The following is a 15,972-nucleotide window of genomic DNA, read 5'->3' on the forward strand; positions in this document are numbered from 1 at the left end:
GAAATATCAGCATTTCAAATGGCAAATCTCCCAAGCAGGGATGCCTACAGGGAGGTGGGGGCTCAGAGAAATCCTGCCTGTCCTTGTGTGTCACTTACCAGCCACAGGAAAAGACTTTTTTTTTTTTTTTTGCTGATAGCGCAAAGTGTCTCCATGAGGCTAATGCTTTATGTCAGATTCTATACTAACTGGCACATTAGAAAGAGAGGATCCACCTTTACTTTCCCCCATAAAAGCATTTTCCTTTTGCTACAACACTCAACCGCAGTAAGGGTTTTTTTTTTAAAGTATCGACACAGTTGAGAAGCTGATGACTAGGTTCTTAGTAGGTAGTAGAAGGGTATTGTAAAATCCTCTGCCATTCACCCTGTTTTGTGTATTTTCTCTCCGTTTTATTATCTGCACTTCAGCAATGAGGAGAGCTAGACAAGTGAATTGATGGGAGGGTGGAGCGGGGTAGAGGGTTTGGGAGGCGGTGTGGGGGGTGGAGGGGGTGGAGGGGAGACGAGGTAAGGAAGAAAAACAAAACAAAAACAGACAAGGAGTGCCAGGCTCTGGAAACTGGCATGCTGCAGTTGTATGTCAGTCACCTAGCAACAAGTCCTCCCCATCACTTACCCCCCACTTCCCCATCTCCTGCTGCGCTCTCTAATTCAACAAATCTGCTGAGAATGTATGGTTGCTCCTCTAACAAAACGTATTCTGTGCTGGCGGCTAAGGATGTGGGCCTCCACTGAACACACCACTCAGCTGCCCATTGACCACCGGGGCCTTTCTCTGCACACACTAAGGAGTGAGGGACAAAGACCCTGAAAGCAGGGGCAGCTCCACAGAGAAAACATTTGCTTGTAATTGTGTTTGACTGCATAATGAAAATGATGTTCTTTTTTAATTTGGGCTTGTTAAGGCCACAACTATTTTCCTCTGGTCACCTGATTATTATAAAGAACCAAACCCTCACTTGCCCTATTGGGCGCAGAGGGGGGAAATATTGAAAACGGTCCAAAGACCTCCCCACTCTTTACTTTAACCCCTCTTGTGTTTCGAGTGTTCACTGGTAAAAACATAAATATGTAGACTCTGTTCATTACAGGATGGGAGCGTATGCTAGAATGAGTTCCCCCTTTTCTTTTTTTCCCTTCCTTCTAGAGAAAGGATAATAACAGCGAGGCACACATAGGTGCGCACACATACACAAATGGGAGCGCAGCCATGCTTGCCCTGAGTTGTGAAGCTTTGAGAAGGTTAGCATTCCTGGTCCTACTTCAGTAAAACAGACCATTAGTGGGAGCATCGGGGTAGCACCCAAAAGAGTGCTTCAATGGACACATTCACATCCAGTGATTATTTGCACTTTTTAGCCCCCAATTTCCTGTTTTATTTATGTGTGCGTTTCCACATTCATTTGGCTTTCCTCTTTTTCTGCTCACTACTCTCCTGTGGCAAAGGTGAGGAGCATTCAGGTGAATGTTCAGGCTCAGATAGAGAACATTTACAACAGCTTTTGGTTTAATTATTGTTTATGAAGGCTGCTCTACACTATATTTCTGTATTTTGTTAAAATAAATAAATTATTTGAACACTATTATGCCCTTTTTTTCGCCTGGCCGTGTTACATATGATTTATGTCAGAGAATCTTACGCATCTTTGAATCCCTGAAGGTTTCCATTCAGCCTCCCTATGGACATTTATTCAGTGATTTAATTGATTCGAGCCAGGGTCTTGTATTCACAGTCATCCCCAGGAAACTCCTTGGTAAAGCATGAGTCTTCTAAGAGGTCACAGGTAAGAAAAATAAAGGGCTGACCTCTGCTCACTGATATTCAAGCATATATACTAGTTTTCTGCCCTGCAGGCCTGACTGCCACGTTGGCTCGGGTGACCGTGACGGTGGCCTTCCTAACAAACTGCAACACCCTCTCAGGTCGCACCTTTCTGCAAGTGCAACCTCAGAGTCATCTCTGTTATTGAATCTCACAGCATTTATAGAATTAGGTGGATTATGAGAACATCCTCCGGTATGCTTTCATAATCCCTCCAGGCACAGCTAACGATTAACTTGGCTTTCACTGCTCTCCTGATTATTTTCACGTATATGATCAAAGATATGAACTAGAAAATTCATTATTAAAACTAATGCAGCCTAATGCACCAACACTGCTATTAATTGTGTCTTCAGTCGGTGCACTAATATCAGTGAGGCTATACTAATTACTAAAAGCATCTTTCAGTAAAACACAATAATTGTCCCCTCAGTTTCAACAACAACTGAACATTACAAGCTTTAAAGTACTGCGGCACTTTCATCTTACACTGTGACATACATAAATACACATTACACATAAAAAGGAGAAATGCTAAATGACCGACAAATCAAAGTGCTTTATTATATCCTGTAAATGTACTATTACCATAAAGCAGTCCACCTCAATGAGCGCTGAATTACACTGAATTGCTTTTTGGAGCTAGCAGTATTAAAAGGATTACCATACTGGCATAGAATACAGCAAATTTAATCTATGCAATATGCAGATTTGTCGCTTGGCAGAACATCAATATTCAACACATTTAATCATTTTAATTTTGGTCATTTTTCAAGTAATAATGCTAAATATTACTCTGGGTCTCGATTCTAAAATGTGAGCATTTCCTTTTATATCAGTGTAGTTAAACAATTTAAAGTTTTAGCCAGGTAAAACAAGCAATCCGAACAAATCACCCCATTCCTTAAAATTAATATCAGGGGCTTTTTGTGTTTCCTTTTTTTAAGAATGACATTTTAGGGATTATCCATGCAAATAACTGCCAGATTAAATGATCCTGAAAATAAGCGTTAAACTAGACAACACCTAAGCCTAATTCTGATCAAATGATGAGATAAATTTCCTCCTCAAGGTGGAAGCCCTTTGAGATTCAAAGCAAATCTCCTCTGTCCTCCTAACTTGTTGTTGGGACCGAGCAGGTGTAAAGACTGAATAGTCTGAGGGGTCAGATGGGACTGACTTACGTCGAAGGATCCTGTCAGCCTGGAGTGGCTAGAGGGTCTGCGGTAACACCCCTCCCACTGAAGATTAACAAGTTTCAGCGCCACATTGACGAGGCTCTGCTTCATTTATTGTTTTTTTCCCCCCTAAGTGTCAACAAGTGAGCATGTCTGTCTGTGTGTATTTTCAGGACTTTCACCATAAGGACCCCACCTTTGACACCAATTAAAGAGATTATGTCTTAAGATGAGAGGAAAGCTATAGTTGTGTGTTACGGCAAGTGATTGCTTTTGACAAGGTCAAAGGGTACCGTGCAACAGTGCGTGACCCCAACAGGGCGGAGATGGGAGCAAAGAAAAAGAGAATAATTACTTTTTTAGACACTGAGACGTATTAATGTAACAGTGACAAATACTTGGCCTGGAAAGTATGAACAGCAGTATGCTATAGGGGCAATAAAAAACAGTAATGAACTCTTTCTGAGGGCTTATAGTAGCAACTCTCTTCTCAAATAGCCTTTACACATCAGCATAAGAAGACTAGAATTGCAAAAATGATTAGTTTTATTTCAGAAAGAATGGCAGTAACTTTATACATCTTTATCATAATTTGGTTTAGCTTCGAATAATGCTCCAGAGTGCAGAATATCACACCCTGCACCCTGAAGAAAATTGATCAAATTGTGCTGGCACGGGTTTTGAAGCAGCAGGTAGACTAATGCATTTGCTGTAGCAGCTGAAAATGTGTCATGTACTCCTCACGTAGATATGAAAACTCATCTGGTATCTTATTCATACCAGGCGTGCAAAAATGACCATCATGTAACAGAAACTGTAAATAGCATTGTCACACTGCTTTTCCATTTGCCAAAGAAATCAGTGAAGTACAAATGAAGCTAAACTTGACTTGCTATGAATAAAAGAGGCAGCTCTGATTCTCCAAAGACAACAGATAGGGCTGATGAGCGTGACATGATGGATCCACTTTAATAGATTATTTAACCTCTGTCATGCGTTTGTGTGGGGTTTTTTTTTTTACCTTTCTTATTGCAGTCACTAACGCTTTTTTGTATTTAAAAAAATGTGCTTAATGTTTTGTTTTGCTTAATTTCTATCTAAAGTTTTCTTATTATGATTATGCAATTTCTCCCAGAGGTTTTACGACAGCCTTAAAGTGTGGAAAATGAACATCATCATTAATAAACTAGCTTAAATAATCGATAAGACGCGGATGTTCATTGTATTTGCGTGGGCTGTTAATTTTTATGACTTCCACGGAATCATTTTTGTTATTTAAGAAAGTAGTATTCTTATTATTGATCAGAAATAAAAAGCTTTCGGGATATTTTATAATGAAAAACATTTTTTAGCTAGGTTATTTATTTATTTAGTACCTTTTAAATGAATGAAAATAAATTATAAAACTGTAGGACATTATTATAAAATGATGGTAACACTTTATAAAAATATATGATATAGTTCCAAGTCTGTAATGGCGTATTTATTTTACAGCTGTCTAGTTTTTCGAAGGGTGACAACGACGATAAGATGTTAGAAAAATGTAGCCCAACCATCTAATTTCTTCTTTAAATATGCAACAGAGGAAATCAACTATATAAGCTTGACAAGCAAAAGAAAAAAATCATTGTTGTGTAATTAACTTTTAAAGAGTCTTAAAGTCACAGCACCTCGAGGAGCTGTGTGCTGCAAAGCCTGTGTGCTAGCTAAGATCATTTCAGAGAGTTTTTAATAGTTTCCGATGTCCTACCTTGATGTGGAGGGCAGGTTCATCCTGACTCAAGTTTTGAGCCAACGGGAGGAAACTCATCGGCCTCCTCCTCCCCGTCTGTACTCCCCCCACCTCCTCCTTCTTCTTCTTGTTGTGTGTTTTCATGTTAATTGGCAGCAGTTGAACTGTGAGCCGTAAATCAAGAAGTGCACAGTGTATTAATGAGTCGGACCACCCAGGAAATCTATTTTCTCCGAACTTTCTTAGCGGACAATAAGAGGATACTCGAGTCTGCCATGCTCCGAAAACCATGAATGAACATTCACAAGAGCAGTGCTCCCCTGCTGCCACGTTTCAGCTAATGGCTGCTATAAGTATTTCCTAAAAAAAAAAAAAAAAAAAAAAGTGAAGAATTGCAAACAATAACAAATCATTTGTGGAGGGGGGTTATATGTATTTTTATACTTGAGCTTGGAATCAATTAAAAGACCTTCATTTCTGAGAAAAAGTTCTTTATAACTCTGTTAAAGGTTTGAGCATTTTGCAGATCATTTCACCCATAATAACTTTTTTCTAATATAGAGGAGGAGTTATTAATGCCAAAATTTTGCAGAAAAGTCAACTTATGGCAGGCTTTATGCAAAAAAGAAGGAAAGACATTTCCCATTACAAGTCCTTTTTAAAAATCCACCTAAAAAAGAAAAAAAAATCTTACTATAAATAAATGTTTTTTTTTCTCCATAAGAGTGGATCCTCAGAACTGAAAGCAGCACTATAATTGTCTTCCATTATTAAACCCCACAAAGCTAGACCATTGGCTACTAAAATACCAAGGTTAGTCTTGATTAAATGTCTTTCCAGGGCACAAAAAGCATGTTTTACATAAAACATCCTTCAAGGGGATTAAAGTATGATGTTGGAAAAAATATATATAAAATATTGCTGATGGCAAGGCCAAGCATCCCATTTCTCAAATGAAAGGTATCAAAGAGATTAAAGAAAAACCATTACAAATCAACATACCACTAATATGCCTGCATCTGCCCTATTACCCCCTCCCTTTCCTCCCCCTCCCCAATTCAAGTCACAGCAGCAAGAAAAAGCTGCAACTTTAATCTTTACTCAAAGTACATTTTTAAGATTTCACATGAATGGTTATTAGTGCATATGCAGTACTTTACCATTTTCCGTTTTGGTGACAGGCATTTATTGTAAAACACAAGTTTCAGAGTCTTTTAGAAGCAGCTTACAGGCTAAGGGCTGTTTGACAAAAGGGCTCTTTCTGTTGGTCTCTTACATAAAAACAGCCTGTGAAGGTGAATATTAACTATAGGTTGATTCTACCCTTACAGTTTACTTGAAGCTTTTCTGATCTTTTAACATTAACCATTATCAGAGCAAACAAGTCCAGTTAATTCAGCTGGTATAAATGCTTCCACACAACCAGCTGCATCAAGGCTTCCCTCTTCTTTCCTCTGCTGAGCAAGGAAATCCTCCTGCAGGCTGAATGCCCCTTACTGGCGACTTTTGTTCTCTCACACTTACCCCACACACTCCAAATGTAACATCCTTCTTGCTGAGAGAGAGAGAAAAAAACTATTTCCTCTCACACCTGTTGATGAATTGTGTTAGTGTACAAGGCTCAGACCGAGCTGTAACACGTGTCTTTATACAAACTGCACATGCCCAAAATAGTAGTTTCCTCACATGGGTAGTGGTGAATAGGGAAACCCTTTTCACAAAAACAGCAAAGAGGCTTGAGGCCAAATTACAGTAATCGTCATTGACAAACAGAAAATAATTCCCAGTTTGGGCAGGAAAGTCATAAGATGCCTCAATAACCTTAGCAGAGGGAGGAAAAGAAGCTGTTTGTGCTTTGTGGGTGAATGGTGCTGAATCCTTGCAGTCTCATTATGCTAAGAATATAGAAGAACAATATAGGAAGCCAGCTTTTTTCAAGTGCGTCTTCATGGTAGCTGCAGTTTTCACAATTTCAGAAAAAATATATGATATAAACCTGGAGGAATGGCTTTTACAAACACACCGCAGCTGTGTGTGTTCAAGTAAACTACTTAGATACCATGGAGCACGAGTAATATCAACTTTTCTTCTGGGCAAAAGTCAAGGAAATCTGAGAAAGCTTCTTGTCTAATTAAAAAAGAAAAAACTGTTTTTCTTGCTTGTTTTTTAAAAAACAGTATTAAGCTTTATCTTGGTATGATGATGATATAGCAGCTACAAATGACACACTGAAGAAAAAGAAATAAAAGTAAAGGCAATGTTTTGTTTTTTTCTAGGAAATTAATGAAATGTATAGGCTCCTTCTCTTTATGATGCTGTTGCCAATTCCAACTAAAAGAGTACTGAAAAGAACACACGGTATGAAACTACAACTATGCTGTGACCTTACTATTCAGGAAAAAAAATCATACTGACATACATGCAGTCATCAGTTATAGAAAACTATATAGGCTGAAACCAGTATGGGTTATTCAGCAATGTCATATTCAGCATTTGGATCATCTTTTGTTCTCTCACCATGAAGCTGATTAATCTTAACAAATAGAGAGAATTTCTCCATCATCTGCTTTCAAAGGCAGGAGTTGGAGCTCTCGCTAAATAAACTTTATGTGATTTTTGAAAGAAAGTGCACCGTTTTTTGTTACCAAAAAATAAAAAATAAAAATCTGATGATAATGTGGATTCAACTGGGCTTTTTAAAATTTTAAAACCTAAAAAGCCATAGAAACTGTGTGGGAGTGATATCAATTCATCCAATAGCTAAATAAGAAATAAAATAAAACTATTCAGATCATTGATAAGTTAGGCAGCAAAAGTCTTAAATGCTTACTTTGAAAACATGTACGTTTGTCGCCAAGCTGCTCAGCTCCTGACCTCTTCCATTCTCGTGTCTGCTTATTTAGTGAAAAAAAAGCTTTGTGTTACGTATTCATGTTTCTTCAGAAAAAGAAGAGCAGCAAGGTGAGAGATGATGCTCAATAAACCGGGGGCGCGTAACCACTCGTGTGTCACATAACGTAACTCTGTGCTGACGTAGGACATACTGCTACAGACGCTTACAATGGTTTACAACAGAACACAACACACGATGGAGAGCAACAGTTCAAGGTTTTAATTATGGACACAGATTCAGACAGAACATTATGTGACTGTGATTTGTTCCTATCAGATCTTCAGGCCTTGATTTTGACCAGAAGATACAACATAGTTCAATAAAGTACAGTACAGCTTTAAGCTTTGGATTTAAGTGCTGATCCATAGGCTGAGTTGGTTAAATGATCTGTGGTCGTACAAGCAGGAACAGAAGTGCTTGGGTCCGTCGCTCAGGAAAGATTCAGCCTTTAAATCAGCAACTTAGCTCAGCACCACTGTTGGTTGAGGTGAAGTTTAATGATGGACCAAGAAAAAATGAGAAGCACAAACCCTAGCAAGGTTAGGTAGAGGAAATATGCTTTATTAAAACAAACCTCCACAAATCAAAATATGCAAAATAGTCTGCGATGGCGGACCTCACTGAGCTGTTGCACCTGATTGCTTTAAAGGAAGCATGCCCCCAACAGGAGCACAGAGTATTGCAAAATATGTTGACTACTCCCAGTCAGCCGTGTTTAACATTTGGACCAAGCAGAAACTAAATTGAAAGGCTATAAAATATATATCTGGAAATTTCACACATATAAAAGATGTAAGCGCAAACAAACAGATTCTCCTCTACTCGTTTATGCTACGGGGTCACGTTAGCTAAAGTTCCAGAGGAGATGACAAGCTTTACCTCTACAGTAAATGCACAGATGGACAATTACATTTTGGACATTTTGTCTCATTTCCCTGAGCAAAGAGCCTTAAAGCTTTTCATCAGGAAAGGCATAGCGGCTCAATAACACGGCCAGCAAACAGTCCAGATCTCAACTTCAGTAAAAATTTAAGGTGGAAATTGAAGAATAGTGAATTTGCCCACCCACCATAAAACCCTGAATGGTTGCAACAAAGTTCAATTTCCGGGATTCAATTTTTTTTCACCCCAACATCAAATTAATCTACTTGCTCACCATTTCTCACCATTTTAGACAAAGCTGAATGGCAAAACCAACATGCTGGATTTCCTTCTTGAAAGACTTGTATAATCATTTCCATTGTTTCAACTGACAGCTCTCTTGTTAGAGCCATGCTTCCTTTCATTACATCAAGCGCAACAACTCACTGTGGTCTGCAAACACTCTCTTTTAACTGCAGACTATTTTGCAGATTTAGATTTGTCTATATTTGTTTTAGATAAAAAAGATTAAAAGATGTTCCGACTGTTTTTCGTTTACTGGATTTGGGGAAAAATGTGTCATTAACTAAAATAACTATATTTATTCAGAGTAAATTTCATGCATCAAGAATGTTCAGTTATTGATCAAAAAAGGAACAGTTTTGTGATTTGTTTAGTCGTTAATAGTAAAAACAGTCAAGTGAGCATCTTCTAAGTGTGTTGATTGCATCATTTTTGCCAGGGGTTGTACAGCTCATGTGATTCCTCTCTATCAGCAACATGTATTTAGGGCTTTAAAACATAAAGCCCCTATAAACGCCTGTTAACATTCAACATGAAGGCAATTTCAAAATCACCTTCGCTGAATACACTGTTGGCATAGAAACAGTGACTTGTCAACACTGGTCCAGTGGAAAAGCTGCAAGAGTTGACCCTGCTGCTTTGTAGACTTACAGTGAATATTACTGCTGTGACTCCATTTACTGGCCTGGTTCCTTTAAAAATGGGATTTACTACTTCTAGTCCATGATGTAAAGGGGGGAAAAAATCCTGACTAAGCTAATCAGAAACAAAACTTGTATGCAAAGGCAAAAGCACCAAAAATAAACCATTTAGCAGCAAACTAAGAGGAGTTTTACAGTTTAGTAGCTGCAACTAGGGGCAATACTTCAAGAGCCAGATACAGTTGTGGTCAGAAGTTTACACAGACTCATCAGAGGGATGAATATTATGGTAATTTTGTGCTTTAATGGTTTCCTTGAGCTGTTGTTTTTCCAGGTGGAATAATTGTACAGCATATATCTTTAGTGAATTTAAAAAACAAGAATTGGGTGTACAAGTTTAACCCCAGGTGTATCTCTCTAATACACCTGCGGTCAAAACTTCACATATAGGTTCAAATATATAAGCACATTTGCAGTAATATTTGGTTAAATATTCCTTAGCAAGCTGCACCTTGATCAGATGGTTTTTGTAACCATCAACAAGCTTCTGGCATAATCCGGGCAGGATATTTGACCACTCCTCTTGGCAGAAATAGCAGAGTTTATTTAAATTTGTTAGTTTTCTGAGACGGAGCTGGATTTAAGCATAGTACAGAAATTTTCAATTGGGTGAGTCTGGAATTTGGAAAGGCCATTCCAGAAACTAGGCTGCTAATGCTAGGCTGCTTTATCCATTACAAAACCAGTCTTGATATATTTCTGGGATCACTGACCTGTTGGAACACCCGACTGTCTACCTGTTGAGTTGAAGTTGAAAAATTTGAAGGTAGTACTGCTTGCTTCATTATTCCATCAGCTCTGTACAATGTTCCAGCACCACTGGCATCAAAACAGCCCCAGAGCATGATGCTATCACTTATATGCTTGATAGCTGGTACAGAGTTTTTATGGTTGAAAGCCTCACCTTTACTCCTATAAACATTTACCTGGTGATTTATACAAATAGCTCAATTTTCATCTTATCTGATCACAAAAATTTCCTCCAGAAGGCGTTTGGCTTGTTCACGTGGGCAGCTACAAATTAGAGTTTAGCTTGAAGGTTTTGGAGCAGGAGCTTCTTTCTTGGTCAGCACCCTTTCAGTACAGGTGATGTAAAACGCGGTTCACTGTAGACAGTGATGCTGGTGTTTCCACATATTTCAATTCATGACAGGCTTGAGCTTTGTTGGTTCCTTCGTTGTTCCTGAAGGTCCTAACCAATTTATTCCCATCTGAGGGTGATTGATGGAATTTTCCTCCAAACCTTGGCTGGTTTGTGTCAGTGACATATGTGAATAACTTGTACTTATATAAAACTATTTAATTGATGATCCTGGAATCGCCAGTTGTTTAGAAATAGCTCCAAGAGACCTTCCCAACATATGTAAATTCTCTATTTTAGATCTTCACAGAGTTGCTTGGACGTTCTCACTGCTCTGAATTATGATCAGTCCGATGAGTGCTGTCAAACAAATCATTTTATGTTGGCAAAGAGAAAGAACCAGCTCTAGTCAATTCTGAATACTAAAGAAAGGCATCACAGAATTTTCAGCACCAGTTATTAAAGATGGGTGTATGTATATATTTGAGCCTCTTTGTTTACAATTTGACTGTATGTGAATTAGAGAAAGTCCAAAATAATTTCAGACTTGTGCACGCAATTCTTATTTTGTTAAAGTCATTAAAGAAGTATGCTGTACAGTCATTTCACCCTGGAAAAAATGGTTACAATAAATCAATCACCACCTCTGCACCTCTATAAACTGGCAGGACATATATTTATATATACCTTTATAGCCTTATTCATATTACTCAGTTTTGTCTTAAAACTTGTTATGAGATGTTTTCTAGAAAAGAAGACAAAACTAAACCACTTCAGGTGTTTCCCTTAGTCTGGCTGGCCCTGATGATGCTGTCTTTTATAATTTCATTAAAACCTGTGAACTGAATTTCACAGGTTCATACAGCTCAACTGCCTTTATCTGAGCCTTAGGCCTCTGAAGTGTCCTTGCATACCTGCAATGTCTGTTTTGTAGAAAATGTTCCTGTAGTGTGATAACAGAGAACTCAATAACAGAGTTTGAATGACAGCTTTTTTTTTCATGATTTGCAGACTACAAGAGTAAAACAGTCATCACACACACCTTTAACACGTTACTAAATCGGTTTTGTGTGGATTTCTTTTCCAGCTATGTTGTTAAAATAGTTGGTCCGTAGACATATTAAGTTAAAACCCCTCCATAATAACTTATGAATTTCCATCTTTGTCTTATATTGTATTTAAAATTATACTTACATAACAGTTTGAAAAGACTGGACACTGAACACGCCGGGAGTGAAACGATGAATGACTACTTGTGTTTTGGAGATGTAAACCACATTAAATAAATGATTTAGTGAGGGTGGATAATTACAGTGATCGACAAATGCGTGGCAACTAATGCTTGCTTGACATGTTCTGATTAGCCCTCATTTTAGCTGAAACCACGGAAGAGGAGGATGACTGGGTCCTGGGGGAGGAGAAGAGCAGGATGAAGATGAGGTGAAGTTTATAGACACGGATGAAGTGAAGTGACGACATGCAAGAGGGATGACTCAATCACCCACTGGCTGCATGCTACCAGAGGTCAGACAGCATGCAGAGGAGATGGGGGAAATGTATGAAAAAGAGACTAAATCCTTGTGACATTATCTGTTTCTTTCTTCTTCTTCTTTTAAGCAATTAATCATTGAGGACCCACTGAGACAGCATGATGACAAGAACCGCATGCTCAGATTTCAATCTTACTGCAGCTCAATGACAGATAGGAGAGCATGCTGGATATGAGAAAATCTCCAGTCAGGTACAAAAAGAACAAATGTTTGATATGAATCATGCTGACATATTTTCACAATAAAGAGCAGTTGGGTCTTACACACATGGAGTGTGGCTGGTATGGATTGACACAAGACTGATGGAAGTTCAGGACAAGCTGTTATATTTGCTCCTGTCAGGTCTATAATTTTGCTCCCCATATCTGAAAGTTTCCATTCCATGTTGGTCTATTTGAAGATGCATGGTTTGCTTCTGTGAGACAAGCCCACTACCTGATACACTCATTTTGCATAAATCATCACATCTAAAGAGGAATAGACATCAGCAAAGAAACCAGGACATCCATGGTTGCAACACCACTAAGGCGAAGATGGCTCATTAGGGCCTGTCCCAAGTCTCCACTCATTTCATTTCATTGTTCCCTCATGCTCACGGTCAAATGCCATCAATTGTTGCACTTCACTTGCCTGCCAATCAAACACATTTTTCCAAGCTGTTGGAGTCTTCCAGTCCTGCAGCCAACCAACCATGCCAAGGCAGGTGTCTATCTCACTGGACACGAGCCCATGTGGACTCTTGAAATGCAACATTTTCCTTCTAAAATCAGAAGAGGTCCCCAAGTTTGCTGTTTTTGATTGTTGGCATTGAAAATGCTGCCTGTGGAGGACATTTTTACAAATTCCCAATTTAAAACATTAGATTAAAAAAAGTAAGTTGCATTACATCAGTGTAACTTTGATTAGATGCAGGTATGGTAATACTGTAAAGTCAGCATGGCATGTAGTCTACAAGACTGTGGAGCTCTCCTTCTGCTGCTTTTTTTAATCTAAATTAAAAAAATGTGTTTTACTTACCAAAATACACTGTCTGCATCCTTCAAGTTTAGCAAAATTGTTAAACACAAGCGGCCTTCCTCTTCACTGCCTTTGTTGCCGTGCGGCTGCTGCCAACTGCATGTTGGAGGCTGGGCATGTGTATCCTTATGTAAGTGCACAAACTGATACAGAGCATGACGCCAAAGAGAAGAGTCACTTTCACCTATACATAAAGCAAATACGCATCCAAGTCATGGTCATTTTTTTTGCTCAAAATCAGCAAAAATGTTGACAAATCAACCAACTAGGCATCTTTTGCAAGGTTCGAGATGTCTCAGTCATTTTGCTAATCCCTTGTAGCTGTGAAACAACTAGTCAGCCACTTGCCAGACGAGTTATTCTGAGACAGGTTTTTTTCCCCCCTCCCCTTCCACACAATGAAATATGAATAGAAGTGGTGGGGATAGTTGGCAGCTGTCAACAAATTCCACAGCTTCCCGCCACCATCGATCAATCAGTCCCATATCTGAAGCACAACTGTGCTAACCCGTTGGCTAGAACTGACATTAATCCTAAACCTTCCAGTCAGCGCGAGGGAATAACAGGATATAAGGTGGTGGGAGCGAATGCTGATACAGGCACTAAAGAGGAAAGGTGCCAATGCTAATGAGTGTATCTGTGGCTCTTTAACGAGCCCGATTTGATGTCCTAATTTACAATGAGCTGTGTCTCAGGGGCGCAGGATAATGAGCAGGACCGGGATTCCCAAGGCAGAGGCTTGTGTAACCCATCTCATGCAGGGGACAGTCACTCCCACAGAGTGTGAGTAAGAGACAGACAGTAGCACAGAGAGCAGGAAGGACATATTCCATGTCTGTAGGAGAGAGGAGGGTGTGAGAGAGGTGGGTGCATGTCATCCCTGCCTGATATGATTGTTTGTACACACCAATCATTGAATCGCTGCGTCCAAGTGAGAAAAGCTTGTGTTCTCTGTGACAAACTGACCTCGGGCAACAAGAGCACTCACAGAAAGAGGAAATGGAGAAGGAAAGCATGGCGGGTGGGGGAGAAGCAGCGGGTTTGGAGAACAGATACCAAATATTGTAGACTGTGATAAAACAATAACTCTATTTTCTCACTTTCCTTTCTGTGCTTAAATTACACAAAATTTTGCATTGAAATTTTTATACTGAGCAGCCCTGGGAAAAAATGGTAAATGGCCTGTATTTATATAGCGCTTTACTATATAAAAAAGAAGAAAAAGTCTGATTCTAGTGCACTCTGAAGCAAATTAACAAATGTGGAGCTCAGTGACCTCAGTGCAGAGACCATGCACACACAGTATGCAGTGTGCCCTACCACCCCCACCTCTTACTGCTGCGTCTGCATGGCTGCATTAGTCAAGCTCTGATGGGTTTTTCCGCCATGAGAAGCAGAGCATGACATGCGCTCAACAATGGCAGGCAGATGACGAGCCAGCTCCATTTGATGATGGCCTCTGTCGCAGCGGCCGCTTTTTTTGATGTGGAGGAATACAAGGGCAGCGTGATTCATTATGGGTGCACAGGTGGCCCGAGATCTAATGAGTCACATTTTGTGCAGTTCAAACGGCTCTCCGAGAGGAATGCACATGCTTAAAAACAAGCACGTATCAGAGCTCTCGTTGCCACTTTTGCTGCAGAGGTATCAGCTGCTTTTCCTCATGTCGGGAGGACAGATTTCATTCTACAAATTTAAAAGGAGCACCACAATAAGCTTCTGCAACCCTACCAATAACCTGCAGTGTCTATTGCTGATATTTGGATTATACATCTGCTCCTAGTTTCTAGTTAAACCTTTAAACCTCCCAGCATTAAATTCTGCTTAAAAACATTTTAAAAATACAATCACTGAATAAACACGGTTTTTAATCAATCAGATTTCAGAGAACTGTGCATCACAGTTCTAAGTGTTTCTGCTGGCCTCTCTAATCAGTCTTGGTTATTAACACTGCCCCCCTCTGGCTAGTTGGCACTCTGATTAGGACATTGTTTTGCATTGTACTGTACTTTCTAAAGGATCTAATTTATCTAAGGCACTGGAAAAGTCTAGAAATTAGAAATCATATTCTGTCTTTCTCATAACAATCATTTAGACAAAATATTAATAGTTCTTCCTTCTATGGATATTATTTGGGAAGCATGTTCTACCTTGTTTAAGCATGCTAGTCAATTCATCACAGGAGCCACAACAATCCAAATTGTGCCTGATCTATTAACTGCTTGCCACTGAGCACCATTTGAACGTTTGACCTTCTAGCACAGCTCCTGACATTATGTTGACATTTAAAGTAATCCCTCCCGCAGTTCTTAATCCCAGTTGTCGTGGACTGGCCTGGCCATTCTCTGAGATCAAGCCCCTTATAGTACATGCTGCTCTCACCACACCCCGGCAGAAAAGGCGTTGAGAAAGGAACAACTTTGACACTGCCAGTCTGCGACATCCTTGTGCTTCGGAGATCACAGCTCAAAGCATGTAGCAATACACAAACTGAGGCATTAAGTTGAATGTACACTGTCATTACACTTTGACAGAGCTAAGGATTAGATTTTCCTAAAATAAATAAATACCAGGCAATATTCAGAGAATCCAGATTAACAACACATACAGCTGTTGTGAAGGCATCTCACATCTGGATGAGGAAAACACTGGGTTTCATGGACACACAGAAAAAAGAAAAAAAATGATGAACTCATCTGATTTTCTTTTATTAAGCATGTTGTTCCCGATTTTTCCTGTAACCCTTCACTTTCACAGCTGAGACACCTTTTAATAAAATGTTTGGCGTTACATAATCTAACTGCAGAAAACGTGTCATTCGGACAACAGGCC

General features: G+C 39.4%; 1 protein-coding gene across 2 annotated transcripts in view; it reads right to left on the reverse strand.

The window, feature by feature from the left end:
- Positions 1–15,972, reverse strand: part of ppm1aa (protein phosphatase, Mg2+/Mn2+ dependent, 1Aa) — a 42,986-nt gene that overhangs the window by 9,507 nt on the left and 17,507 nt on the right. The window contains exon 6 of one of the 2 annotated variants that reach the window (XM_005723977.2): positions 7,832–11,981. The exons of the other annotated variant lie outside the window; for it this stretch is intronic. Coding sequence (XP_005724034.1) covers positions 11,946–11,981 — 36 coding nt within the window. The 3' untranslated portion in view covers positions 7,832–11,945. Of the gene's footprint in view, positions 1–7,831; positions 11,982–15,972 lie in introns of those variants that run through there. 2 annotated transcript variants of the gene reach the window in all.

This window comes from Pundamilia nyererei, unplaced genomic scaffold (assembly GCF_000239375.1).
Source record: "Pundamilia nyererei isolate P.nyererei 1_Seehausen unplaced genomic scaffold, PunNye1.0 scaffold00010, whole genome shotgun sequence".
Taxonomy (NCBI): domain Eukaryota; kingdom Metazoa; phylum Chordata; class Actinopteri; order Cichliformes; family Cichlidae; genus Pundamilia; species Pundamilia nyererei.